Source organism: Rosa rugosa, chromosome 1 (assembly GCF_958449725.1).
Source record: "Rosa rugosa chromosome 1, drRosRugo1.1, whole genome shotgun sequence".
In the NCBI taxonomy this organism is placed as follows: Eukaryota; Viridiplantae; Streptophyta; class Magnoliopsida; order Rosales; family Rosaceae; genus Rosa; species Rosa rugosa.
Genome location: NC_084820.1, coordinates 825,046 through 852,824, shown reverse-complemented (window position 1 = coordinate 852,824; position 27,779 = coordinate 825,046). Strand labels below are relative to the sequence as shown.

Here is a 27,779-nt window from a genome sequence, read left to right as displayed (position 1 = left end):
GCGGTGTGGTTGCGGTTTCAGGTCCAAACCGACCCGAACCGCACCGCGCCCAGCCCTACAAAATACCTCATGTTTTTGGGCAAATGGGCAAAACCCCTATAAACAAATCAATATAACTTAAGGAGAGGGCCGAAGAAGAAAAGTCCAAAATTTATGAGCCCAAGAAGTCAAGAACTGAGCCCAAGAAGTCAAGAACTGAAAGAGAAATGAAATTTAAAAAACGCTGACTCAGTGAAGTGAAGCGCGAAGGTTATCTAGCCGCGGATTGAGTATAAATAGAGAGAGTAGGGACTCCAATGGTGGCCAGTGTTCCTTTATCGCAGTCACTTCTTCTTCTTCACCTTCATATTCTTCTTTGTTTTTAACGAAACTAAGGCACGCGCCGAGTCTGCGACTTTGTTTGCAGTCTCGCCCTTGAGAGTGAAGAAGCACATGGCTCACACTATCGCTCGCGCCACTCTCGGCCTCACTCAGATATCTCCGGCCTTTGAAGCCCCTAAGGTAAACCTTTGCTCCGTTTCGTTGAAATATTTGGAATCGCTTGGCATGCATGTGTTATTTGTATGGAGATTTTGTTATCTGGATTAGTTTTTGGTGTTAATTTTGTGAAAATAAAAATTTGATCTACAACTATTTTGATTGTTCTTGTTAGTTGTTTGATTGATCTTGAGCTTTATATATGTAAAGGATCGATCTATTTTGATGCGGTGATATTCGATTTTAGTGTTTATGTGATTGACTTTTGTGGAATTGAAGCTATACATAATCTGTGAGCGATTTGATTTGATTGTAACTGGATTTCGTTGTGTGATGTATTGATTTGATTGTGATTTATGAAGCTCACTTTGGCGACGAAAGAGGTTGATGTAACGGAATGGAAAGGGGACCTGCTTGCGGTTGGTGTTACAGAGAAGGACTTGGCGAAAGATCAGAACTCGAAATTCGAAAATCCGATTTTGAAGAAGCTGGATTCCTGTTTGGGTGGGGTGTTGGCTGAGGTCTCGACTGAGGAGGACTTCACAGGAAAGTCTGGCCAGTCTACGGTTGTTAGGCTTCCTGGTCTTGGCTCGAAGAGGGTTGGCTTGTTTGGGCTTGGACAATCTGCTTCGTCTACAGAAGCTTTTAAGGGTCTTGGGGAGGCTGCAGCAGCAGCGGCAAAGACTGCTCAAGCAAGTGATATTGCTATTGTGCTTGCTTCCTCGGAGGGGCTTTCTGCAAAATCTTGCACAGCTTCTGCAATAGCATCTGGTACTTTGAAACAGAATTTTTTTATTCTAAGTTGGCATTTTGTTTAAGTTATGGTGATAGTTGTGATAAACAGCGTGGAACCGCTTGACTTGTTGTAGGAGCTGTTTTGGGGATATATGAAGACAACAGGTATAAATCTGAGTCAAAAAAACCAGCTCTCAAGTCTGTGGACATTCTTGGTCTTGGAACTGGACCTGAACTAGAGAAGAAGCTCAAATATGCTCAAGATGTTGCTGCTGGAATAATACTTGGGAAAGAGCTCGTGAATTCACCTGCCAATGTTCTCACACCTGGTTCGTTTTAGCTCTACTGTTGCCATTTTACTGGGCCATACTTGTAATTTCCAGTATTGACTGTATGTGATGATCATTATGTTTTCAGGGAAACTAGCAGAAGAGGCCTCAAATATTGCTTCCTTATACAGTGATGTTCTTTCTGCAAAGATATTGAATGAAGAGCAATGCAAAGATCTGAAAATGGGTTCCTATTTGGCTGTGGCTGCAGCCTCAGCAAATCCTCCACATTTTATTCACTTGACCTACAAACCCCCTGGTGGACCTGCTAAGATTAAATTAGCATTGGTGGGTAAAGGTCTGACTTTTGACAGGTGATTACAGATTTACTTCGAACATTGTATTTTTTTACCCTATAGTCCTCGTAAATCATAACTCTTGGAATAGAAGAATAGCATTATAAGTTTACAGTAGATGCCTGTAAATGTTGTGAAGTCCTATAAGTGGTTTGGTATTTTTTGAAATAAAAGTTCAATGACGCTCTTATTTGTTTATTACTTTTCTGGCTCTCAGTCTTTATTTTCCTATCTTTTATGTTATCAGTGGTGGCTACAACATCAAGGCAGGACCTGGCAGTATAATTGAGCTTATGAAGTTTGATATGGGAGGTTCAGCTGCTGTATTAGGTGCAGCAAAAGCCATTGGTCAAATCAAACCTTCTGGTGTAGAGGTGAATCATTAATTTTCTTGTGTTTGTGTTGTGGGGGAAATGCATACATGACCTACTTGCAACATGTTTTTCCTCACTTTCCAATTTTCAAGATTAAATTAGTGATAATAATGGGTCTCGTTGTGCAGGTTCATTTCATTGTCGCAGCTTGTGAGAATATGATTAGTGGAACAGGTATGAGGCCTGGAGACATTGTCACAGCTTCCAATGGAAAGACCATTGAGGTACAGTTTGTGTGGTGGTCAGAAATGCACATCATATTATTGATGAGAGGTTGACAGTACTAGTACTACAAGCAGAGGACCCATGTTTATGTAAACTAAAATTTTATGTTTACTTCTATTCCTGCTTGCAGGTCAATAACACAGATGCTGAAGGCAGACTGACTTTGGCAGATGCATTGGTATATGCTTGTAATCAAGGTGTTGACAAGGTATTTTCTACAGTGATATATCATAACTATCCTATTTGTATCTGCAATATTGGTCGATCGGTGTGAGTTTTAAGTACCAGATAGTTATCTGAGAAGAAATTGGATTCATAACCTCCCCACATCAACTGGTCGTTCATCCTTAAGATATAAATGATAGAATTCTGCTATTTTAGGGAAGGCTTATTTGTCTATAAATAACGTAGGTTTGGGACTGAGTTCATTAATGCAAAATGGAAAGAGAGTTTTTCTTGTTGCTAACTTTTGTTGCTGAAATAGATAAGTAGTCAAACTTGAGTTCAATGTAGATAAAGCTGGCTTGCTTTTCCTTTTTAACCTTTTCAATTAATCAAAGATTTGCATAATTTATATTTGCACCACCAAAATTCACATACAATGGATGCTCTTATTACTGTTTTAACTGTTGAACGCCTACTTAGTCCTTCTTAAATACAGGTCTCTAGTACTGCTAACATCATCCTATTCTGCAGATTGTTGACCTTGCAAGCTTGACTGGTGCCTGCAGAGTCGCCCTTGGACCGTCTATTGCAGGTATATATACATATTCTTCAAACCTTTTAAATGCAATTTCTCGTCTCCTGTTGAGATAGTAGCTCAGTATACAATAAACTAAACAATAAGTTGAATTTAAGTTGCATTGATATGTAATATGTTGATAGTTGCTTAACGACTTAATAGTCCTCCACCATTAGTTTGGAATCTCAGTGGACCATTAGTTTGGTGGCATTTCTTCTTTCTTTTTATAATGTTTGCTTTGTACTTCGTGTTTAATATTTGAACCAGTTGCTGATTGTTGTTGTTTAAACTTTCCGTTCAGGTGTCTTCACACCCAGCGATGACCTCGCGAAGGAGGTATTTGCAGCTTCGGAGATAAGTGGGGAGAAATTTTGGAGAATGCCAATGGAGGAGAGTTATTGGGAATCAATGAAATCAGGAGTAGCTGATATGGTCAACACTGGTGATCGTCAAGGTGGTGCTATCAGTGCAGCTCTCTTCTTGAAACAGGTATATGATTTTATTGTTCTGTTCTCATGGTTTCTTTTGTGCTTATTGCTTTATAGACTTAAACAGCAAGAAGTATTTCTGCTTCTCTGTTTGTTTCTACTCTTATATAATACCTACATCCAGACTCTGATATTGACACATACATGGGGTGCATTACCAACAAAAGTTGCATAATTCCTCATGCTTGTGTTATGGTTTCCCGCTTCCAAATGAACATGTCTTGCATATAATAGAAGTCTTCAGTGGAATTTAACTTAAACTATGGTTTTGCAGTTTGTTGATGAAAAGGTTCAGTGGATGCATATTGACATAGCTGGGCCTGTTTGGAGTGTTAAGAAACGCGCTGGGACAGGGTTTGCTATTTCTACCCTGGTGGAGTGGGTTTTGAAGAACTCCTCTTAGGTGCTGAAGAAGTATTGGTGGGAAGAACTCCATTTACATGAGCTTACATAGCGTCGGAAGAAAAGAAAACAGATGTCATCGATGATGGGTTATTAGGCGTTGCGACTTCAATTTATGAATAAAATGTGCAGTAAAAGAAATGGGAAGGTTATGAGTCGAGGCAGAGTCTTTATTTATGCTTTTCTGTGATGGTTAAACTTGGAAAATGTCTTCTTTTCGTTTTAGTTGTGTAATTTCCTTTTCTTTTCGACAAACACCAAAAGATAAAGAAAAAAAGAAAGAAGAAAGCCTTTGTCAGCAATTTATTTTGTACGCTAAGAACCTGCCAAACCTCCGATAATGAATGATCCTTCTAATGATCTAATCCCTCTGCTCTCTTCCACTCTTTGAAGATCGGCTAAACAACTACAATCATTTATCTTTTTCCTATTTGATTCAGGAAACAAGTCCAAATATGAGATCCGGTCCTTATGATTTTGCTTCATGTTCTTAAAAATAAGAAAAAGAAAGTATGATTTTGCTTCATGTTCTTAAAAATAAGAAAAAGAAGTAATAAGAATGAGCATGGAATGAGAAATTAAGATTATCATGAACTTTTCACTCATATATTCAATAACATTAGAGAAGTTGTTGAAGTTATGAAAATCATAATTAACGCAATATATAATAAAATGTGAGTGATCCCTACAATGAATGAGTACGGGAAAATGAATTTTTTTGGACTCGTGTAGTTTTTTTTTGTTTTTTTTTTATCAAATACAACAATTAATCTATTATAAGTTTTTTTTGATCAAATACAACAATTAATCTATTATAAGTCCAACTCACAACCCCGCACTTATAAATGAGAGACTTATGCCACTAGAAAGAAAGTAATTCTTTATCTAAAAATAATTAGTAATTCCTTTGTCTTTTCTATTAGATAAGATATTAAATTTTTCATGAACTTTCCATTATAGTGTATGGTAACGTAAAAAAAAATTATCATGAAAATTGTGAAAAAGTTTGTAATTATATGCAATCTGAATAATAAATATAAGAAAATAAGAGCGGAGAATGAGTCCTAGGCTTATTTTCCCTTCATACAAAAAAGTGTTTAATTTCATTTTTCATCTCAAACACAAGAAAAGATTAAGTTTTATTTTCTCATGCTTCCATTATGCAAACCACACGAGGCGGCATTGGGGTATGGGAGAATTCATTTTACGCCACTTTTTCTTTCCTTTAGGAAATTTGTTCCTCTGTGGTTGTTTACCGAACACATGAAGTGAACCACTTTCCAACCAAATGAGGGCATGAGACCTTAGGCTTAGAGTTAGATGAAGAGTAGATAATTGAGTTAGAATTATGTTCACGCCATAAAGACTAATTAATTTTTTTGCCATGAACAAAAAGACAACACCGGTAATGACGTATGTCGTGGCCGCCAGCAGCGGTAAAAAACCCACTTTAAACATTTGACAATTGACAATTGACTATTCCTTCTCTCTCAGTTCAGACATAATTGAGCTTCTCTCTCTCTCTCCCAACTCTCTTTGCTTCTTTTGCATTTTAATACTTCCACTTCTCCGATACCATTCTCCGTTTGCCGAATCTACAACCTGAGCTTACAAGAATGGAATATACCTCCTAATCCTGCTACCCTTCCTCTCTTTTGGACCAACGCAGATATATGTGATCATGTAGAAACCAAAAGGGCGCATATATAGAGATTTGCACCGGATAGAAGGAACAAGATGAGTGTTTATTTGACTGTGATGACGTTCAATCTTCATGAAGATCCGACAGCAGATAGTTCTAACTCATGGGAAAAGAGAAGAGATTTGTGTATAAGCGTCGTTACTAGTTATTCTCCGATGATTCTCTGTACTCAACAAGGTATGCATTTACGGATTTACCTACTTGTCTCTGGTTTTATTTGCGTACGGATCTTGGTTGTGGTCATGATATGCTTCAAATGGTTCATCTGGGCTATGTTTTCTTTGTGTTTTGGAGGTGGGTTTTTGTTGTTTTGGGATATGGGGCTTGAAAATGTCTTCGGTGAATGTGTTCTGGGTTAGAAGGCTTGTTGCTTTACTAAGCTGGGTTTTAGTATAATTGGTGTCTTGGATTTCATGTTTCGGGATTGATTCTTTTGTATATTTGATGATTGAAATCAGGAGCTAAATCACAATTGGATTATCTTCAACAATGCTTGCCAGGTAACATTCAATCCAAGGATTTAGATTTCATGTTGTAGAGTTAGAGATGACCAACATCATTTCACTGTTCCATTTTGAATGAATGGCTTGTTGGTATCCATTTGTTATTTTACAGAACGCAATCATCTTATGTTCATGTAATCTCTAATCTCTCCTCAACTTTATCCTAATTCCTCAGCCTAGATTTGAGATTGGACTCTTTGTACAAGACTTTAGTGAACCAATTAATGGTAGACTCACCGCTGACAAGCTTGTCCACTAACAGTAAACACGTATATCTTCGGTTAGGTTATGACCAATTTGGGATATCAAGAAAAGGACCTGAAGACACTTCAGACGAACATTGCACCATCTTCTATGACAAGGAGAAGGTATAAATACTTTATTCGAGAACATCTATCCAGTTGTTTTTTGTTAGAATGATTCTTTATGCCATTCTTTTTATAAAATGAAGGTGGAGGTTATTGAAGGTGGAACATTTTGGTTGTCAGAGTCACCTTCTGTCCCTGGAAGCATGTCGTGGGGTGCTCTAGTTCCATGTATTGCTACATGGGTGATATCCTTGCCATTTTTCTTTCTCCATAATTGTTCGTTATTGACTGCTTAATTCTTTCATGGAAGAGTGCTATATCGTTTGTTTTCTTGACATGATGTCCACACATTTCAACTGAAAGGAGTTGAGCCCCCTGGCTTTTCATTCCAGATAGTAAATACAAACATGGATGAGTTCAGTCCTCGTGCACGGAGGCGAAGTGCTTTGCTTACATGGCAGCACATTGCATCCTTACCACCTAGCTTGCCAGTTGTTTATTGTGGAGGGTTCAACACACAAAAGGAATCAACTACTGGTCGTTTTCTTCTTGGGAGATCAAGGTAACAAACCCACCAGATTCCTTGTTGCCTTCTAGTGTTCTTTTGTTTGGTGGATAGGACATTCATTCCTTGTTGTATTCCAAAATCTTTTTCTTGCCTTGCCTTCAGAGAGCATGGTGTGGTCGGTGATATGAGGGATACATGGCCTAATGCCCGTGTGAGGAAAAATGCTTCTCTGATTCGCACTTTTCATGGATTTAAAGGTACCTTACAATACATTGCTACTTGTAATGCTGCTGCTCACTGAGCATGACCTATAATTCTATACTATGTGATGCTGTCAGGTAACAAACAAGGAGCTCTTGAATTCTTCAAGTTGGTTTTCAGAGCCCTGTGCCTTTGCTGGGATCGCCAAACACAGGATCTACACATAGATTGGATTCTTTTCAGAGGTAGATCTCTTGTTCCTGTTTCGTGTGAAGTGGTGAGTGATAACATTGATGGACAATATCCATCCTCCCACTATCCAATAGTTGCCGAGTTTCTGCTTCCTCGTGCTGTGAGAATGGTTGACCCACCTGCTCAAGAGGCAAATTGATGTGCATCTGTTTTTGACCACCACCTCCTTAATTTTCTCCTCGGAGCATTGAGGATTCTTTTTCATAGTTATGGGATTTAGATTCATCTTTATCCACTATTTGTTTACCTCTTAGTTGCTGTACAGAGATCCTCAACGCGTCTCTCAGGTGCATCAAAAGAGGTTGTGGATCTCCTTTTGAGTGTTTGGTTTATATAATGTCACTTTATCCTCGTATTTTTCTTTTTCCTGCAATTTGGAAACTCAACCTTAGTCTTTTGTCTCAAATTGTGCCTCAATGCCATGCATGGATTACGGGTGAACAGGAATTGTAAATTTGTGCAAAGCCTAATATCAGCCCCTTTTTATTTCTTAGTAACGTGGATTGTTCTTTCTAATGATCTTGAATTTGGGTCCGGTTTACTGGAATCAAAGACCAACTTGGTCAAGCTTAATTATCTGTAGTGCATTCCTAGCAATCCTCGGATGAAGATTGAGCTTTGGCAACGTTACATCAACCAGCAATTTTTTTTCTTCTTTCTTTCTACTCCTTTTCAATGAATCTTATTGATGAAACCCTTTACAAAAGGGTGGAAAGTAGTTTTAAAACAAGTAATTGTGATTGAGATCAGGACTGGTTGTTATATAACAAACCAGACAATATAATTATAAGAGAAAAATTCAGGTACCGTCCCTAAACTATGCTGCCAAGGCCAATTTGATACCCGAACTCTCAAAAGTATCAATGTGATACCCAAAGACCTAAATTGGTATCAACGTGATATTTCCGTCAAAATTTTCTAACTGTGCCGTCTGTTTGCTGACGTGGCAAGCACGTGGGTCCCCAAAAAAAAGTGAAATGACAAATTTACCCTTTTTTTTTATAGAAAAATTCATCTAACGTCCCCAAACTATTTTGCCAAGGCCAATTTGATACCCGAACTCTCAAAAGTATCAATGTGATACCCAAAGACCTAAATTGGTATCAACGTGATTCCTTCTTCTTCTTCTGGGATCTTCTTCTTCTTCTTAGGGTTTCGCGGCGCCAAGCAGCTTGGGGCTGAAGCTTCCAATCGAACCTGATACCGGTCGAAGAACCTGCTGGTGCTGAGATGATCAACGACCCGTCGGCGTAAATTGGGGTCGTCGAGCTATTGAGCGAGACGAGGCGTTCAGCCGGAAGGTACCGTGAGAGAGTGACTGTCGAGGCGGAGTATGTACGGTCTCCGAATGGAAGGCGGTCCAGTTCGAGGGATGCCATTTTAGCTATTCTTCTTCTTATTTTCTCTCCTCCTCTCTCTCTCTCTCTCTCCTCTCCTTCTCCTTCGCCTAAACCATCACTAACGCCACTGAGATGGATTTGTAGCAGGAATTGGAGAGGATCTCAGCGGCGTTAGTGATGGTTTGGGCGGAGGAGAAGGAGAGGAGAGAGAAGAAGAAGAAGAATAGCTAAAATGGCATCCCTAGAACTGGACTGCCTTCCATTCGGAGACCGTACATACTCAGCCTCGACGGCCACTCTCTCACGGTACCTTCAGGCTGAACGCCTCGTCTCGCTCAACAACTCGGCGGCCCCAATTTACGCCGACGGGTCGTTGATCATCTCAGCACCAGCAGGTTCTTCGACCGGTATCGGGTTCGATTGGAAGCTTCAGCCCCAAGCTGCTTGGCGCCGCGAAACACTAAGAAGAAGAAGAAGAAGAAAATCCTAGATGAAGAAGGAAGAAAAAGAAAAGGAAAAAAATGAATTAACAAAAAAAAAAAGGTAAATTGGTCATTTCACTTTTTTTGGGACCTACGTGCTTGCCACATCAGCAAACATACGGCGCTGTCAGAAATTTTGGAAGGAGGTATCACGTTGATACAAATTTAGGTCTTTGGGTATCACATTGATACTTTTGAGAGTTTGAGCATCAAATTGGTCTTGGCAAAATAGTTTGGGGACGATTGATGAATTTTTCTAAAAAAAAAAAAAAAGGTAAATTGGTCATTTCACTTTTTTTTGGACCCACGTTCTTGCCACGTCAGCAAACAGACGGCGCCGTCAGAAAATTTTGACGGAAGTATCACGTTGATACCAATTTAGGTCTATGAGTATCACATTGATACTTTTGAGAGTTCAGGTATCAAATTGGCCTTGGCAAAATAGTTTGGGGACGGTAGCTGAATTTTTCTCTAATTATAACCGAGTCAACAATAACAAGTAGACATACAGAATGTTAACACTATAGTACTCTCTGTTATAACAAAATCCAAAGAGCAAGGTACTACAAAGTTGGAGCTTCAATTAAGCAAGCTAGACTTGCAAAGTTCTATGCAACTACGTACGTTTTGACTTTTAACAAACCTTTGGTACAAGGAATACTCTCTATCTCAAAACTTGGTTGTCCTGGTTTTAGATTCTCTGCGTCCTATATTTGTATCAATATGATACATTGAGTCGCGCGCTAATCAAACTAAACTGCGTTTTTTCTTGTGTTATCGTATAAGATCAATTGAGCATCATTACAAGAAGATTGAGACTGGTACGAACCAGACCAACAAGTGAACAAAAACAAGTGAACAAGTTTTGAAGTTCCCACAGTAGTTTAAAACATGCATGCAACACTTTGTAGAGATGTTATGAAAAGCAAAAACAGCTGCCATAACTATTCTTATTCTTTATAAGAGACAAACAACTGGGAATAAAACAAGTCAATAATAATCTGGCTATAAGAACCTATCGATCAGCCGCAGCAGTTTTTTTCTCTTTCCGCTCTCTCCTCCCCCTTCAGAAAGTGATAGCCACGGATTGCGAGAGAGAGAAAAGAGAAAAATTCAGGTACCGTCCCCAAACTATACTGCCAAGGCCAATTTGATACCCAAACTCCTAAAAGTATCAATGTGATACCCAAAGACGTATTTTGACATCAACGTGATACTTCCGTCAAAAATCTCTAACGGTTCCGTCTGTTTGTTGACGTGGCAAACACGTGATATTTTTATTGAGGGCAAAATTGTCTTTCTATACTAATTCATTAGAAAAAAAAAAAAAAAAAACAGATCGAACTCTCTCTCTCTCTCTTGCTTTTCCTCCTTCCTTTCCCAATCTGATCCCTTCTCCTTTCTATCAATCTATGTCTTGTTCTTCCAATAAAATGAAATTATTGTTTATCTTCTGGGAATGAATTTATGGCTTTATGAAGAACAGCCAAAATGGAAAAAAATTTTTTGATCAAAAGTGTTTGTGGCTTATGAAGAACAGTCGGAGCATCGGACTGAGATCACCGCCGGTGTTGGCGACGAGGAGGAGGCTCTGGGGCCGGAGCATGTAAGTGTGGAGTAATTTAGCTATAAATATGGGGAAAGAGTGAGGCATTCGAAATCGCTCCACTTTCTTCTTTCATCTCCGAAACCAACTGGATATAGAGAAGTAGAAGAGAACCGGTAACAAAGAACCAGTTAAGTCCTCCCCCTCTCTACCTCTGAAAGATACGAGCTCTCTTTCTTTCTTTCTCTCTTTTCCTTTTTGCATTAGATCTGAGTTCACTAGCTTCTGTGGAGTGTTTAAGTGCACTACAACCTTGAGCTCAAAGACATGTCTCTGTCAGGCACGATTCCCAAGTCGATTGATTACTGCATTAGTTTGCAGAATCTGGATCTAGCAGGTAATGATCCTTCACACAAATCCCATTCGGCTCTAGCTTGTTTAATACGCACTGCTCTATAACTCTGTTCATCACCCTTGTAAATTTCCGATCCAAAGTTTCAGTATTTTTTCTGGTTTGTTTGATTTGATCACTTGGGTACAATCCTTGATTCAATTTGGGATTTTGAAGATAGAATTTGGGTCTGCTTTGCTGGTTTTGGTTAAACCAGAAAGGGAAAGATAGCAATTTTGTTTCCTTCTGTAAAACTTTGACAAAGGTTAAAAACCTCAGCCTCACTGAGCTCCCAGTACCTTTTCATTTGTTTTCTGAGTTGGGTTTTTATCCATTTCTCTAACTTGGGAAATCAGATAAGTAAAGAAAAGGGTATAGGGTATTTGTTGGTTTCTTGTTTAGTGATTGTAATTTCCTCTGTTTTTGTGATTACAAAAACGGAGGTGTTGGTTATGATTTTCTCGAGCTTAAAGTTTTGAGCTTTGGAAAATGTTGGGTACAAGATTACAGTTTGGAAATGTTAGTGGAGAGGACAGGTTTTACATTGCTGGGAAAGCAAGAAAGAGATACAATCAGCAGCAAAAGCACGCTTGATCCCATATTAATGCCAAGGAGTAATCTTGACAGGTTTTTGGAATTGGAATTGGTGGTGGGTACAAAATACAGTTGTAGATAGGAAGGCAAAGAGAGGAGATGAGATGGGTTAATTGTTGAAGTGGGGATTGGATTTTCTCATTTTAACCTGGGTTTTACCATTATAACGACTTCACTCCGACCAAAGGTTGATGAGTGTTTGGTGACTTCACTCCGACACAGAACACGGAGTCGGAATTCATTTTGGGGTGGCGGAACTTGCGGCAGAGGTTGCAGTGGTTTGGTTAGAACAAAATTCCAAAAGAAGAGGAAGAAGGAGAAGAAAAAGAAGAAGAAGAAATGAAAAGAAAAAAAATGAATTAAAAAAAAGGGTAAATTGGTCATTGCACTTTTTTTTTGGACCCACGTGCTTGCCACGTCAGCAAATAGACGGAGCCGTTAGAGATTTTTGACGGAAGTATCACGTTGATGTCAAAATACGTCTTTGAGTATCACATTGATACTTTTGAGAATTCGGGTATCAAATTGACCTTGGCAGCATAGTTTAGGGACGGTAGTTGAATTTTTCTCGAGAGAAAATGTGTCTTCTCACTATTCTGCGAGAGAGAGAACGGGAGTGAAGGCTGATCCGAAAGAGAGGAAGAACAGGGAACGGGAAGAGGAAGAAGAATTTGATGCACCAAGTTGTGGTAATGACTTTTTTCCTGAAATTTCAGTTCTTGATTGAAGGTTTGGTTTGCCATGCATGCTGCGAGAATTCCAATATGTTTTTTCTTTTTCTCTGTTTGAGTTGAAAGCTCTGTGGGTTTTGAAGTAGTCGGTAGCTGAAATTTAAGAGCAAATAATTGAACTCAATCAAGCATGATTCGAGTTGTGTGATCCGAATGAAATTGAAAAACCCAATCAAAAATTCAACTTGGTGCATTTAGTTCGATTCATAATGCATAGATGAACACCTGTTCTGTGAAGACCACTTCAAGTTCAATGTTCACTGGGAACTATAAATTGCATGGGAGAAAATATAAAATAACAGAAAACACATGGAATTCCAGTTCGTGACTAGTCTTTACAGTAATTTAAAGACAGAGTTAAGGAAAAAAAAAAAGAAATCATCCTCTGCTCTCCTAAGAACATCACACCAGTGTCTTTGCTACGAGGTTCGAGTTTCAAGCAAGAGTACAAGACGGTCATCATCTTGCTCCTGGATACTTGCGAATGATCTCTTCTAAGCTGTCTAAATCTTCTTGAGTGTAGAATTCACAAAAGTGAACTCGGCTCGACTTCGGCTTGGGTTTTGTTTCTGATTTTGATTTTGGTCTTGATATCTTGATATCCCATTCCCAGGGCAACACAGGAACAGGGCCCGGGTAAAATAGGCACTTTAAATCACAATAACGGGTGGTATACGACTTGCCACAGTTCCGACAAATCTTATTTCCAGAAGCCTTCGCTTGGTCTGCCCCTGTTTCTGGTGGGCTGCTGCTGCTTCCACCTCTTAATGGCTTTGCTTCTTCTTCTTTTTTGATTGGAACTTTATCCATTGTTATATACCGAAAATCAAAAGAATGAAGAAGGGCACATGTATTAGTGTTTTACTTCATGTCTGCTATGCACTTATCATACACAAAATTAAAGGACTTGGCTATCATAAAAAACCAATAGAATTGATTCGATTAAGACGTACAGTAACCTAGCCATAAGGAACATGCATGCAATCTAACAGGTAAACTTAACGGACTCAGATACTGCCGGTATATATTAAGGACCGCCCCATGTGGTATAAAAAATAAAAACAATTTTCAGAAATTCTCAATCGGAAACCAACAGAATAGGCTAGCAATTGCCACCATGTATACCAGATGCAGCAACCGACGAACTCAGAGAATTTTTCATAGATTTTCCCTTCTTTTACTTTTTGTATTTAACAATGGAACCACAAACATACAGGTGACAACAAAAAAGAGGAAGCAAATAAGGAGACCCAAACAATCGGTGCAAGCAGCAGCCCACCAGAAACTGGGGCAGAGAAACCAGAGGAGAATGTGCCACCATCATCTTTACGGACTGCAAAAGGGCCTTGCCCAAACTGTGGCAGTATGTATACAAAGCCTTCTTGTCCTAGACTGAGGTGTCGATTTTCGTATGACCCTTTTCCGGTGCTGCCCAAGCGCTCTGAATTGGACATCAATTGGGAACTGGAATCTCACTCAAAATCAGAGTCGGACCGAGTTTCGTTGTGTGATTTCTTCACTAGAAAAGACTTGGATAGATTGATCGCTCTCAGTAAGCTTAAATATATAGTTGCATGAATTTTGCAAATCTAACTTGCTAATTTGAAGCTGGAACTATGCAGTACCTTGCTCACTGTATATTTGGTTTCGGGACTTGTTATTGTTGACTTATGGCCATTAAATTTGTTGGTCTGTTATATAAAAACCAGTCTGAGTCTCCATTTTTTTATGCTCAAATCCCACACGTTGTTAGAGCAATTCCACCCGTTGAGGTTGGCAGGTCAATACTATTCACTGTTTTTTTCCTTTCATTTCCACCATTTAGATTAGCAGGTTAGATACTATTCACAAAAGGTCACTCAGGGTCACTTTCTGAGTTAATTTCTTGACCTGCCAACTGACATTCGGTGACTTTTTGTGAACAGTATCTGACAGTATAACCTAAATGGTGGAAATAAAAGGCCAAAAATAGTGAATAGTATTGACCTGCCAACCTCAACGGGTGGACTTGCTCTTAGTGGTTTCTTTCAATTTCAGTTTCAAATCAAGAAAGATGGAAATAGCTGCTCATGACATATAAACTTATTGGTACTATTGTCTCTGGAGTTCCATTGTTCCAATCATCCAATGTGTCGGCAAGTTTAAGAAGAAGAAGAAGAATTACTTGTTAAATATGAAATTGTTTCACGCTATCTATTTGTCATCATTATTTGTTTATTAGTCAAGGAGAATGAAACTCACACTCTCTAATTTGCAATCTACACTCATTTTTTCCTTTTTTTGGTTGAAACCCTTATGAAAAGACAAATCTAAGTTAGTAAATACAAGATTTAAGTTATTGAAAAATGAAAATATTATGAAATGAGGAGTGTGAATTTCACTTCCCTTAATTAGTCAAATTCAAACATTAATATACATATCTCAACAAATCAACGATTGTGTCATTAAAACACTATCATCGTTTATTAGTCAACTTGTATGGTCCAACCTAATGAACCTTTGTGTTAGAAAGTTGATTTATGGTCCGAATTTCTTTATCGTTTATGAGATAATTAAATTTAGATAAATAATCTAAATTTAATTATCTTTGATGTCCAACAAATAAATCATCATATCATTCATTTTCATCTTTTTATGACCCTTGGAGCGTGAATCACTTGACTATATCTTCTAAGAATCATGAAAATTAAGAAAGTATCTCCTAGAAGAATGAAACTCCCTCTTTATTTGGTTAACACTAGAAAGTTCATTATTGTAATTTACGAACATAGCATATATAAAGAAAAAATGAAAATCTTGATCGAGTAGCAGAGAGAGTGACATATAAGCACATTGTTTACGAGAAAACTTGTAATCACCGTCAGTCCGTCAGTGCTTGGGATCTAGACCGTCCACGAGAAACATCCAACGGCCACGACAAAACTTGCCCAATCGTCTTTGTAAATCCCAATCCCCCAGAGTCCCCACAAACCATTTGACGATTTGAGAGAGAAAGGAAAAGGAAAAGCTTTCTCCTTCTTCTCGTGCTTTTAAAGAAACCAAAAAAACCAACCACTCACTCTCACACACTGAAAAATTTAGATTCAGAGAGACGTGGATCTAGATCTTCTCTGAAGAATAAGAAGAAGAAGAAGAAGAAGCAGCCATGGCGAGAGGACCTCTCGCTCTTCAGCTATGGATCTCGCTCTGCCTTTCGCTCCTTCTTCGTGCTCGCTGCTTCTACCTCCCTGGTGTAGCGCCTCAGGATTTCCAAAACGTCAGCGTTTTTATCCCTCTCTCTTTTCGTTTTCTTTCTGCTTATGCCTTTTATCGTGAATCAATTTGCGCGTTATAGAAATGTGTGTGATTATGAACGTGTGTGTGTGTTTTGCATGGCGGTGGATTTCAGATCCGCGTGAGGTTTGGAGTTTCGGTGTTTGCGATTTTGTGCGTTTTGGTTTGGCGTTGAGATCTTAGCTGCATTTCTGTGTTGTTTGGCTTTGAATTTTGTGAATCTGTGTCGGTTTCATGTATTACGTGAACTGTAGTGTGGATTTGAATCTCAGCAATGCCAGTATATACAAGCAGCATACAATCTGAATTTTGTTAAAATTTTTGTTTTCGGATTAATTTTTGTATGGGAGCAAGAAAACTCCGAGCATTGTTTTCACCGAGTTATAGTTTTTTTTGTTCCGACCTTGCAAATGTGGAAAAAAAACGGTAGAGGTGAATGAGGAATAGTCATGCAAGGGTTTGAAAGGATTGGTTTCTGTAACTTACTTTATGCTCAATTAAGCTGGTCACACTGATGCTCTGAAATTTGAGGATTTTCTCAAAGTCAATTGGATCTTGTGATTTAAACTACTTGAACTGTTGCTATCTAATGAATAATTTGCCTTATATTCATTTTCTTCGAACCTTCTGATGTGCAGGGAGCTCCCTTGAATGTGAAGGTGAACAAACTAACCTCCACAAAAACTCAACTTCCTTACTCATTCTATTCCCTCCCATACTGTCGTCCAGAGCGTATAATTGACAGTGCAGAGAATCTTGGGGAAGTTCTTCGTGGTGATCGCATTGAAAACTCTCCTTATGAGGTAAAGTAGGATTTTGAGAGTATTACTTTTATGGTTGTGTGTCCCTTCTTTTTTTGGTTAGTAAGAAACTTGGAATTTATTGTGTGTTGCAGTTCAAAATGCGAGAGCCACAGTTGTGCACTGTTGCATGTCGTATCATTCTTAATGCAAAAACTGCAAAGGAATTTAAAGAAAAGATAGATGATGAGTATCGGGTGAACATGTGAGGCTCCTTGTTTTTAAGATCATATATGTAAATTATATGGTCCTTCCCTATGAGCAAACTACTTCAAATTTATTGATATGAATCTTCTGATAATTTGTGTCAATTGACAGGATTTTGGATAATCTCCCTCTGGTTGTTCCTATACCAAGGCCTGATCAGGAAAATTCCTTGGTGTATCAACATGGCTTTCATGTTGGTCTCAGAGGACAATATGCTGGGGTAATTGTTAGTTCAGTTAGCATGTGTTGTACACTTGATTTTAACTATTCAGTGATTTGCTAATTACAAGAGTATTTTTTTTTATTCTCTGTTCTCTTTTCATTCAAATATTTACAGAACAAGGACGAAAAGCATTTTGTTAACAATCACTTAACTTTTACGGTCAAATATCACAAAGATCCAATGACAGAATCTGCCAGGATTGTTGGGTTTGAGGTCAAACCGTTCAGGTATTTATGGCATTCTTTTCCTTCATAGTTTAGTTACTCTGTTCTATATTCTTTCTTCAATGCTAGTTCATGCCTGTATGATGCTAATAAATGATTTCTGTGAATGCAGTGTTAGGCATGAATATGAAGGTGAGTGGAGTGGGAAGACGCGTCTAACAACCTGTGATCCCCATGCAAAGCGCATGGTTACCAGCTCCGAATCTCCTCAAGAGGTTGAAGATAAAATGGAAATTATATTCACATATGATGTTGACTTCCAGGTCAGTGACATTGCCTATCTGTAACAAACCATTACTTCTTTGCCATTTTGATTTGGGTTTCAACCTTGTTCCTCTGGTTTTCTTAGTTAATATTGTTTGACCTTGTAGGAGAGTGATGTGAAGTGGGCATCTCGCTGGGACACATATCTTCTGATGGCTGATGATCAAATCCACTGGTTCTCAATTGTTAATTCTTTAATGATTGTTCTTTTCTTATCGGGCATGGTAGCTATGATCATGTTGAGGACACTTTACCGGGATATCTCCAAGTACAACCAACTGGAGACCCAAGAAGAAGCCCAAGAAGAGACAGGATGGAAATTGGTCCATGGTGACGTGTTCAGACCTCCAGTAAACTCAGATCTACTGTGCGTGTATGTTGGCACAGGTGTTCAGTTCTTTGGGATGATTGTTGTCACTATGCTCTTTGCTGTCCTTGGATTCCTCTCCCCTTCAAATCGTGGTGGGCTGATGACGGCCATGCTCCTCCTCTGGGTCTTTATGGGTCTTTTTGGTGGATACGCTTCAGTCCGTCTGTACAAGTTGTTTAAGGGAACAGAATGGAAGAAAATCTCTCTCAAAACAGCCTTCATGTTCCCTGCAGTAGTGTTTTCCATTTTCTTTGTCTTGAATGCTCTTATCTGGGGTGAGAAGTCGTCTGGGGCAGTGCCATTTGGAACCATGTTTGCTCTGGTATTTTTATGGTTTGGCATTTCAGTTCCACTTATATTTGTTGGTGCCTATGTGGGCTTTAGGAAGCCAGCGATTGAGGATCCTGTGAAAACCAACAAGATCCCTAGACAAGTGCCAGAACAGGCTTGGTACATGCATCCAGTTTTCTCTATCTTAATTGGAGGCATACTGCCATTTGGCGCTGTCTTTATTGAGCTCTTCTTCATCCTTACCTCAATATGGTTGCATCAGTTCTATTACATATTTGGATTCCTATTCATCGTCTTCATTATCCTCATCATCACTTGTGCGGAGATCACCATTGTGCTATGCTACTTCCAGCTGTGCAGTGAAGACTACTTTTGGTGGTGGAGATCGTATTTGACTTCAGGCTCATCAGCACTGTATCTTTTCCTATATGCAGCCTTTTACTTCTTCACTAAGCTTGACATTAAGAAGCCAGTATCTGGAGCCTTATACTTCGGGTATATGCTCATTGCTTCATATTCTTTCTTCGTGCTGACCGGTACAATCGGTTTCTACGCATGCTTCTGGTTTACTAGGCTCATATATTCATCTGTGAAGATCGACTGATTAATAGGCCTGATACGAAGGAATTGGTTCATTTGTTTCTAGACGACGAAGCACAAACTTCACTTTGATGGCATTTGTTGAATGCCCTTGATGCGTTACCAATTGGGTTCAATTTTGAATCTCGAGTCATAGAAATTCATATTCTTTGCCTCTGAGATATACAGGTTTTTTGTCACAGTTCTAGTTCGTTTTTCTTTACTTAATCATCTTATGACTACATTCTGTTCCACACGAGAGAGCACGCATGTGTGAATTGTTAAAGCAAATTCTGTTGTTGAGGCTCAAATGCCTGTTCTAGAAATGAAAATGGTTTCCTGTATTTACACTGCTACTGTTGGTTTTTGGTCTTTTCTGTTAAACATCGTACTTGAGATTTAACAAATTGTATAAATGTTTTGTGATGGAAAGGACAAGGTAAACATCAATTCAAGTCTATGCCCATCTAGATCATTACAATATATATTCGTTTGTGTAGCAAACAGCATGAAAGCTTAAAGCCTTTCCTAACATGATGATCGATCTATAGTTTTATACAACCAGACGGAGTTTCTCCTCGTGACCTATTTGTGGATGTATTTTCTAATGACGAGTGTCAGTTCGATTGCCTTCGCTTGCATACACTAAAGTACTAGTTTCAATGGAATCAGACTTATCGATTGCTTTGGCGCATAAGCACAATTTACGCACTCCCCTCTTTTCAACAATAGATTCGGAATTAATTGAAGATAACAAGTCGGGAACAGGCATTTGGTCCATTTGGTCTAGTAGTACCACTTTAAATGTTGGTAGAGGTTCTAAGTTTGAATCGGTTGCATAATTAGACAAAAAAAAAATCATCTAATTTTTGGAGCTGCTAGCGGGGCAGACCGAGAAAGAAAAGGCTTTGGTCATAGCCAAACTCCGATACCTTCAATATAGAGAGACACAAGAACACAACCAATAAACAATCCAAAAGATAAAAAAGGATATGCCTTGTTCCTTCAATCTCATCTCACATTTGCTCCCCAAACTATAAACCCTAATCCCAAATTTCCACAACATCAATTTCCAGATTCTATTCTTCTCATGGAAGTCGCTTCTCATTCTATACTCTGTATGTTATCTCTTCTCTCTTTTCGTCTCTCAAGCTTTTCTTCTTTTCAAATAAACACTAAATTCTCTGTGGTTAATTCAACGAATCAGGTTACAAGCAATCCAGGTTGCCATCAACTTCGTCTTTGTTGCCGGTGAGTTCTTCTATGTCTATTTTTACTTTGCTTCCTCGTGTTTGCCTGGTTCTTCAAATTTCCAAACTAGTAGTTTGATCAGAATTTATAGTGTGATTAGAGAAACAGAGCTCAAGTAATTATAAATTGACCTCATAAAGCTTGAAATTTTGAAGTATTATTGTTGAAATTGCTGTGACAGTTTCTTTATAATGCAGCTGTTCACTCAGAAGGGACTAACTATTGGGTGCTCTCCGCGCAGACGTCCCATTTTGGGAAAGCTTAGTAATTGTAAGTCAATGCATTCTTAATTTTGGCTCCATCATCTAACACCGCATTGCAGTAGATTTTGTTATACTATTTATTTGTGTAACATTTACTTTTGACTTTATGTCAATCTCTCCGCATTGCAGTAGATTTTGTTATACTGTTCCAGACAGTATGATATACTGTGAGGATTATGGAACCTTGTTACTTGGCTAAAATTTGTGTTGGATCTACTTATTTTTGTTATATTCTTCTAGTATCGGCATTGGTCCTTTTTTACTTATGTAAAGATGCTCTATGGATTTGAAGGCACATGTTTGAGAATGTTTTGTATGGACTATATGAGCTCCTTCGTCCTCCTTTGCGGATTCACTAGCTCTTATTTTCTCTTTTTTCTTTTAGATCACATTATGATGCCTCTCTTTTTCTCTTTTTTACTCAGCTGCTTGTCTTAGTGTTTTATGCATTCCAAGGAAGCCAGTTGGGATATCATGGTGTGACATTGATGCCAAAGAGGAGTTTGTCAGACCTTATAATGATGTCAGATTGCATAACCAGCATAAATCGTCCAGGCTTACAGTTGTACATTGTGGACTTGTTGAAACTGGAACCCCTGATGAAGCCTTACCAGGTTTCTCTATTGAGACTTTTCTGTTTTTACCCTTCTTATTAGCCTCATAAATCTAACTGACTTCTTTATTGTTAATTTTTTGAATTGCAGAAGTAAATATGGTCTCAAAAGTTAGGGGGCTGTGCTTTTATGCCATTACTGCCTTTAATGCCATTTATCTCTTTGCACTGATGGTAGTAGCCCATCCTTTTGTTCTGTTGTTGGATCGATATAGAAGACGAGCTCAATTTTTTATTGCCAAAATTTGGGCCACTTTTGCTGTTACTCCGTTTCTCAATATCAAGTTTGAGGGACTGGAGAATTTGCCTCCTCCAGATGTTCCTGCTGTATATGTTTCTAACCACCAGAGCTTTTTAGACATATATGTTCTTCTCACTATTGGGAGACCCTATAAGTTTATTAGCAAGACTAGCATATTCCTCATTCCCATTATTGGGTGGGCCATGTTTCTACTAGGCGTGATTCCTTTAAAGCGCATGGACAGCAAAAGCCAATTGGTATTCCATTTCCTCAGTTCCACTTTTACTTGTGAAGATTTATTATTTTGTTATTTTCTGGTTAGATGAATGCTGCAAAATTGTGTTATGTTATAATTTTTTTGTCAGTTTCTTTTGTGTAACTGTAATCGATATCGAAAACCACAATTTTCAAATTCTATTGGCTTTCTGCACACAGGAATGTCTTAAACGTTGCATATATCTTCTCAAGAAGGGGTCCTCTGTCTTTTTCTTCCCTGAGGGAACACGCAGTAAAGATGGAAAATTAGGGGATTTCAAGGTGAGATCTTTTGGGAGTCTTATTTTACTTGGTTACTTATGAACATAAACGGAAAGGAATGAATTTGGTTTCCTATTTTTGTTTTTAAGTTAAGCTCATTTTAAAAGACATAACTTCTTAATACCACAACTGATTAAGATGCTATTGATCTCATCAGTGGATAATTTTGAAGCTTCTGAAATGTATATTTTTCTCTTCTTGTTGAAATGCAGAAAGGTGCCTTCAGTCTTGCAGCAAAGACGAATGTGCCAGTGGTGCCTATTACTCTTATAGGAACTGGGAAAATCATGCCTGTAGGAAAGGAGGGTATCTTGAACACTGGACCTGTTAAAGTTGTTATACATAAACCGATAGAAGGAACTGATACAGAAACACTGCGCAGAGAAAGTAGAAACATAATTGCAGAAGCACTCAATTGTCAAGGCTGAGATTTCTTCTGCCACTTGTCTGTTTGGTTCATATGGTTCTAGACTCATTCCTTTGCTGTGAATGGAAGTAACATAATCCAAAAGGTATGAATCATTTGTCAAATTGCCTCTTTTCTTACTAATTGTTGCAGTATGTGCTCATGCTATAGTTACAAGGTTCATTTCAATTATGACTCCAGTTTGATAGTCACCTGTTTATGCTTCTAGCTCTGTGGTACAGATTTTGTGTGTGTGTGTGTGTGTGTTTTTTTTTTTTTGGTCTTTTCTTTTCCACTTTGAAACAAATGAATTGCAATCTATAAGTAATAAATCTAATCTACTTAGGAACCTTATTCTTGCTGAAGTATTTAATAAAAGGGTAACCTGTCAAGTTGCTTGTGAGTTGTGAATAATCTTGATCGGAATATTGGGAAGGCTAGTAGTTCCTATTGCAGCTCCAGTTTGGAGCCCAGAAATAAAAGGGTTAGTATACTTGTGGCAGATAGTATCATTGAAACTTTGGCCACATGAGGATGGCTACACTCGTTCTAGTTTTGAAACCTAATCAGCTTGGTTCCCATGTGCTCTATGGTCTTAATGCGGTGCAGTCTCAGCTTTCGTCTCATATTGAGAACATGCTTGGTCTCTACTACATATGTACTGCATTAATTGGGAATACAAATCATGCTGTGAAGTTGTTTGTTTTTGTAGACAATTATCTGCTACTAGTCTTTTCTCTCCCATTGTTTGGTTCTCAATGCTAGCTGATACTAGGCAGTGAAAATTGTCTGAAGTAAATTATGGCTTTTGACGTCTTTTACTTCTGCATGTTTTGGCAGAGAAAGCAAATAAAATTTGCAGCAGAGTTTAAATCTGTGGGTTGGAAAAGCTGTTCAACGACTTCAATCCCACATTACAAACAATCGCCAGCTAGAAGAAAATGTCTTCACCCGAAGGGCCGATTAGAAGCCAACTGCCAACTGTGGGCCGGCCCCAAGTCCAATCCTGGTGGCTTCAATTTGTTAGATAATAATAAAAAGTATATCTTTTTTTTTTGTCAACATTTTTATTCTTGTTGTCATTTTCTTGTTTCTAACGCATGTTTTCATTGCCCAATAGTGAGGGGGGAAAGAAAAAAAAAAAAAAAAAATATTATGAAGGGGATTGTAGATATATTAAAATGGTGGAATATAATGCGTCCTATCATATGTATAATGTGTATGAATAATAACAGGCTATGAGATTTGGCAATCAAATTTTTGACGGAGGAAGCCTTGTTTGACTCGCCATGTTTATGTTTTAAAATGGTGATCTATACTGTCTTACCATCATTTACCCAATTTTAGCTTAAAAATTGCCCACTTACTCAAACACTCTAAGAAATTATTTCCCTAATACCTAATTAAGTATTTTTATTTTTTTTTATATTTTTTTGGGGACAATTTTGCCCTCTCCTTCTTTGTCACTTAGTGAGAGAAGTCATCGGAGACCTTGCTGGACTCCGGTGACGGACTCCGGCGGCCGGTGACCGGAATCAAGAATCTGGCTACCGGACCGGTGACCGGATTCCGGCGTCATATTTTATTACCCCCCAATAATACTCAGTAATCATATTATTATTGCCTCCCAATAAACATATTATTGCCCCCCAATAACAAGTTTATTGGGGATCAATAATTAGTGAAAATGAAGATGTTTTGAATTTTGAAAGCTTTCAGAGATTTATCCAAATAAATAATCTTATTATTGCCCCCCAATAATCTTATTATTGGCCCAATAAACATTTTATTGCCCCTCAGTAATCTTATTATTGCCTTCCAATAATCTTATTATTGTCAACCAAATCATAATAAAAAAAAGCAATCACTACTGACAAAATTTCCTTCCATTCTCAGAGTTCATAGTTTACCACAAAAAATAAAATTTGACCACCCCGAAAATGTTGTATGTAGCAAAAAAAAAAAAAAAAACACTAGAAATTGATTTGGGCACCCAATCACCATCTTCGCCGGTCTCTTGCATAAGAAACAGTTCCTCCCAAGTACGACAACACATGCAAGGGTCTGGGGTTGTGCGGTCGGAGGCGGCTCGGGGGTGCCATGGTCGTGGTGGCGCAGTCGGGCTCTGCTTGGACAAAGCCGATCTGGGTTGGTTTCTTGGATCCGATCTGGAGAACGTGTTGTTTGGCTGGGGTGGTGATCCACAGCGCGGCGGTGGCGAAAGGATGATGAAGGCGGTCTGGCGAAACCGGCGGGGCGATGCAGTCGGCGTGAGGTGGAGAGAGAGAGAGAGAGAGAGCTGGGGTGGTGATCCATGGCTCGACGGTGGCGAAAGGATGATGAAGGCGGTCTGGCGAAACCGGCGGGGCGATGCAGTCGGGCGAAGGTGGAGAGAGAGAGAGAGAAACTGGAGGTGGAGATCGGGGGGAGGGAGAGAGAGAGAGAGTCTGAGAGGAGAGGGATGAGTTTCAATTTAATTAATAAGGGCTAAAATGTCAATAGATGTTAGATTGGATAAATGGGGTTAAAAAACTCTTAGTGGAGTAAGTGGACAATTTTTAGGTTAAAATCGGGTAAGTGGTCACAGCCCCTTTATTTTATACGGTTGAATTAACAAATTAATACTCGTAGTTTTTAAAAAAATTCATTTATCATGATGAGAGCGACTGCTTTCTCTCTTTTCCCTCTATGGCGGCGAACCCTAACCCTAGGGCTTCGATCGTCAAAAAATTTAGCTCCGGTTGAGGTCTCCCCTCCTCACGGTGCCTGTTGGTCGATCTCTCTGAGATCGTGGCTTGCCTCTGTTCAACCTTCTGGTTGTGGCACCTGGACTGCTTTGGCATATCTATCGGAAGTTTGCGGCGAAGCAAACCGTGAAGCAGATCGGCGTTTTCGCTTGGTGGCTCACGATGGAGGGATGTCAAGGCCAAGGCGTGCGTGACTCAAAGGTTGGATCAATCTGAATCAGTACGGATCTGGGTGCTGTAGGACCAGCGCCATTTTGTTCCTACGTTGGACGGAGGCGCAGTCCCTTCTAGCGGCTTGGAGATCGGGTCTTCTTCGATGGGGAAGAGTCCTTTTCAAGGAGTCACAATGCTCTCCATCGTTGGGCACCTTCTTCCAGTCTGCTCCTCTTCAAACTTCATCGCCGGCGCGTCATATCGGATGGGCAGCAAGGTACTTCAGCGCAGAGATGGTCGGCGCTAGGGTGCCCAGCAAATTGGGTGTCCTTAGCGTTTCTGGACAGGTTGACCTTCGCACTTGGGCCTGGACTCTTGCCTTATTTGGGCTGGCGGGCTTGTCTCTGGATTCGGGAAGGATTTGGGTCCGAATTTGGGACCCAGGTCGTACCCAAATTCGGATTGTAGATCCGAGACAGATGCTCTTGTTGTGTTGGTATTGGTTCTGGTTCTTGGGAGTTCGTCTGCTGACATTCGAGTTTTTGACACCCTCGGTCACTTTCGAACTCTTGGTGATCGAATCACCTCTCCTAGGTGATTCTCTCATCGGTTACGATTACGGCTATGGTTACTACTACATTTACACTGCTCTCGTGACATATGCAGTGCAGCGATACCAAATTCTTTGGTATCAAGTCACGTCCTGGTTACCCTTTACTCTAGATGCGTTTGTGCATCTTGCTATGTTTTATTGTTTTTTCTTCATTATAGATGCGATTGTGTATCTTGTTATGTTTTATTTTTTTTCTTTCGATGCGTTTGCATCGCTCTATGTACTCCTCAGTTTCAATTAATATAGTTGGTCGTCTTTCCCTTAAAAAAAAAACAAATTAATACTCGTGTTTTTTCCGTTACGTCAATCTATCTCATCCAAAATATTTTTTCACCCCTTCTAACCACTTAGGCTAATGTTAAGTCTACAATTCTATTCACTTAGGCTAATGTTAAGTCTACAATTCTCCTTTTCAAGAGTGTACATATATAATTCCAATCATTTTTCCAATTATTTGAGAATATCCTACAAATGAAATGATACTTTCAATATCACGAATCAAATAAACAAAAAAATATGATTGCGACATTAGCTGATTTATTGCTTCCATCCTCCCAAGTTACTAATTACTAATCACGAATCAAATAAACAAAAAATATGGCGTTAAAGACTATGAGGGTTAAATTTTGTTATCCGAGTCAGTGAAATAGTGAACTCATTTACCCCACCCCACCATATATTTTTTTTTTTGGGGTTGTGCCCGTTTGCCCAAAATCTCTTGGTATTTTGCCCAATCAATCCATCATCTTTGTATTTTGCTCAATTACACAACTTTTTAGGGGAAAAGACTCATAAGGGTAGTCTTTTCTAAAGTAGTGTCTAGTGTATCCTAAGCTGACTTTTGGGTCCAATTTCACCTTTTTCTTAGAAAATCCTGTTTCAACTTCTGAGAAAAACAAAACTAGCCTTCAACATGCCCACGTTTTTCACCTAACGGCCTCCTGCCTAATGGTTACTTTAACCGGCGGAATCACTGCTGCTTGTTTCTATCCTAAGCTGAGGCAAATTTTTCTAATAATTAGAAAATCTTGAACTTAAAAGATAGTATAGGATACTAGCCAAACATGCTTATGATAACAGAAATTAACTTGCTAATTTAAAACTTGATGAAGTGGGTGAACACACTGGAAATATTTATATAAACATAATTACAAGCTAAGAATTCAGCGCCTCATTCTCAGGTAAACAGCTAAAAAGCTGTTTAGCTATCCATGAGAGAATGATTACAGTACTTACTTGTAAATGGAAGCACACTTCACACTAGACAGGAAAGAAAGATCACACTGCTACTTCTTGAGAGAAGACTCTTCTGCTCAAGTTCTTAAGCTATCTTACAGATTGTGGAAGTTTTTGATGTGTGGGGATTTTTCGATGCCCTTACAAATGAAACTCAAGCTCCTTATATAGAGAGTGGACCTCAAACTTAAATTCAAAAACATAAAATATACAGTTCAACTCCGTGATTTCCTGCTTTCCTGAGTGCTCCTGTTGGTGGAGGTCGGACAACGAAAAGGCAGGTTCCCTTTTGGGTGAAATGTTTTTCACCTTTCCTTTTTTTGAAAAGCTAAAGTAGCTTTTGGGAAGAGTCCAAAAGTACTTTCGGTGTTTTCTACACCTGCTGCTTCACATGTTCTCGTCTGTTTCAGAATTATGGCCTAAGACAAAGGAGTTGTTGTCAGCTTGGGCCATTCTATCCATTGTGGCATTATCTTCAACGTCTGTATCAACATACATCTTGTAGTGGTTGTCATTTTCAAGTCGTTCTATCCACTGCATGCATGCCATCGTTGAGTCTATCTCTTTTCTGGTGAGAGATAGAAATAGGTCACTGCTGACTACGTCAGGATGATCATAGGCAGTGATAATAGTTTTTTCTCCTGCTGCCAGGAAGGTATTGTTGATATCTTCAGAGATGATCTTCTTTATATATTCCAGGGCCATGGCTTTCATCCATGGGATGCTTGAATTTGGTTGTCCGTTGTACCCAACACAGGCAGGTTGTAGATATTTTCTTTGAATAACTCTCACATAATGATATGGAGAAATGTATTCAACCTCGCCGTTTGCCTTTTTAATCCATTCTGGAGGAGTGGATCTG

The 27,779-nt window shown here is 39.0% G+C and overlaps 4 protein-coding genes across 7 annotated transcripts; all 4 read left to right on the top strand.

Moving 5' to 3' along the window:
• Positions 1-293: 293 nt before the first annotated feature.
• On the top strand, positions 294-4,433 carry LOC133708724 (leucine aminopeptidase 2, chloroplastic-like). The gene is made up of 10 exons (XM_062134234.1): positions 294-501; positions 840-1,248; positions 1,347-1,541; positions 1,630-1,855; positions 2,085-2,211; positions 2,340-2,435; positions 2,567-2,644; positions 3,133-3,193; positions 3,480-3,667; positions 3,941-4,433. The coding sequence occupies exons 1-10, from the start codon at positions 433-435 to the stop codon at positions 4,067-4,069; spliced, it is 1,578 nt and encodes a 525-aa protein (XP_061990218.1). The 5' UTR covers positions 294-432; the 3' UTR covers positions 4,070-4,433.
• Positions 4,434-5,544: 1,111 nt separating this feature from the next.
• LOC133708704 (uncharacterized) lies at positions 5,545-8,035 on the top strand. Of its 3 annotated transcripts, none has more exons than XM_062134209.1 (7): positions 5,545-5,947; positions 6,229-6,270; positions 6,559-6,641; positions 6,725-6,827; positions 6,930-7,143; positions 7,252-7,346; positions 7,428-8,035. In XM_062134209.1, exons 1-7 carry the CDS (start codon positions 5,806-5,808, stop codon positions 7,679-7,681), a joined length of 933 nt encoding a protein of 310 aa, XP_061990193.1. In that variant the 5' UTR covers positions 5,545-5,805; the 3' UTR covers positions 7,682-8,035. The 3 variants fall into 3 exon arrangements, with proteins under 3 accessions (XP_061990193.1, XP_061990208.1, XP_061990201.1); XM_062134217.1 differs by having other exon boundaries at positions 5,841-5,947; positions 6,449-6,641; XM_062134224.1 differs by lacking the exon at positions 6,725-6,827 and having other exon boundaries at positions 6,974-7,143.
• Positions 8,036-15,595: 7,560 nt separating this feature from the next.
• LOC133708702 (transmembrane 9 superfamily member 10) lies at positions 15,596-19,205 on the top strand. The gene is made up of 7 exons (XM_062134195.1): positions 15,596-15,882; positions 16,538-16,702; positions 16,795-16,904; positions 17,018-17,126; positions 17,244-17,356; positions 17,466-17,616; positions 17,725-19,205. The coding sequence occupies exons 1-7, from the start codon at positions 15,772-15,774 to the stop codon at positions 18,880-18,882; spliced, it is 1,917 nt and encodes a 638-aa protein (XP_061990179.1). The 5' UTR covers positions 15,596-15,771; the 3' UTR covers positions 18,883-19,205.
• A 490-nt stretch (positions 19,206-19,695) lies between these two features.
• LOC133726906 (1-acyl-sn-glycerol-3-phosphate acyltransferase BAT2, chloroplastic) lies at positions 19,696-23,432 on the top strand. 2 transcript variants are annotated; one of them, XM_062154542.1, is made up of 8 exons: positions 19,696-19,975; positions 20,065-20,108; positions 20,290-20,378; positions 20,797-20,985; positions 21,076-21,482; positions 21,661-21,762; positions 21,975-22,274; positions 23,009-23,432. In XM_062154542.1, the coding sequence occupies exons 3-7, from the start codon at positions 20,300-20,302 to the stop codon at positions 22,188-22,190; spliced, it is 993 nt and encodes a 330-aa protein (XP_062010526.1). In that variant the 5' UTR covers positions 19,696-19,975; positions 20,065-20,108; positions 20,290-20,299; the 3' UTR covers positions 22,191-22,274; positions 23,009-23,432. The 2 variants fall into 2 exon arrangements, with proteins under 2 accessions (XP_062010526.1, XP_062010525.1); XM_062154541.1 differs by having other exon boundaries at positions 19,698-19,975; positions 20,306-20,378.
• Positions 23,433-27,779: the final 4,347 nt, after the last annotated feature.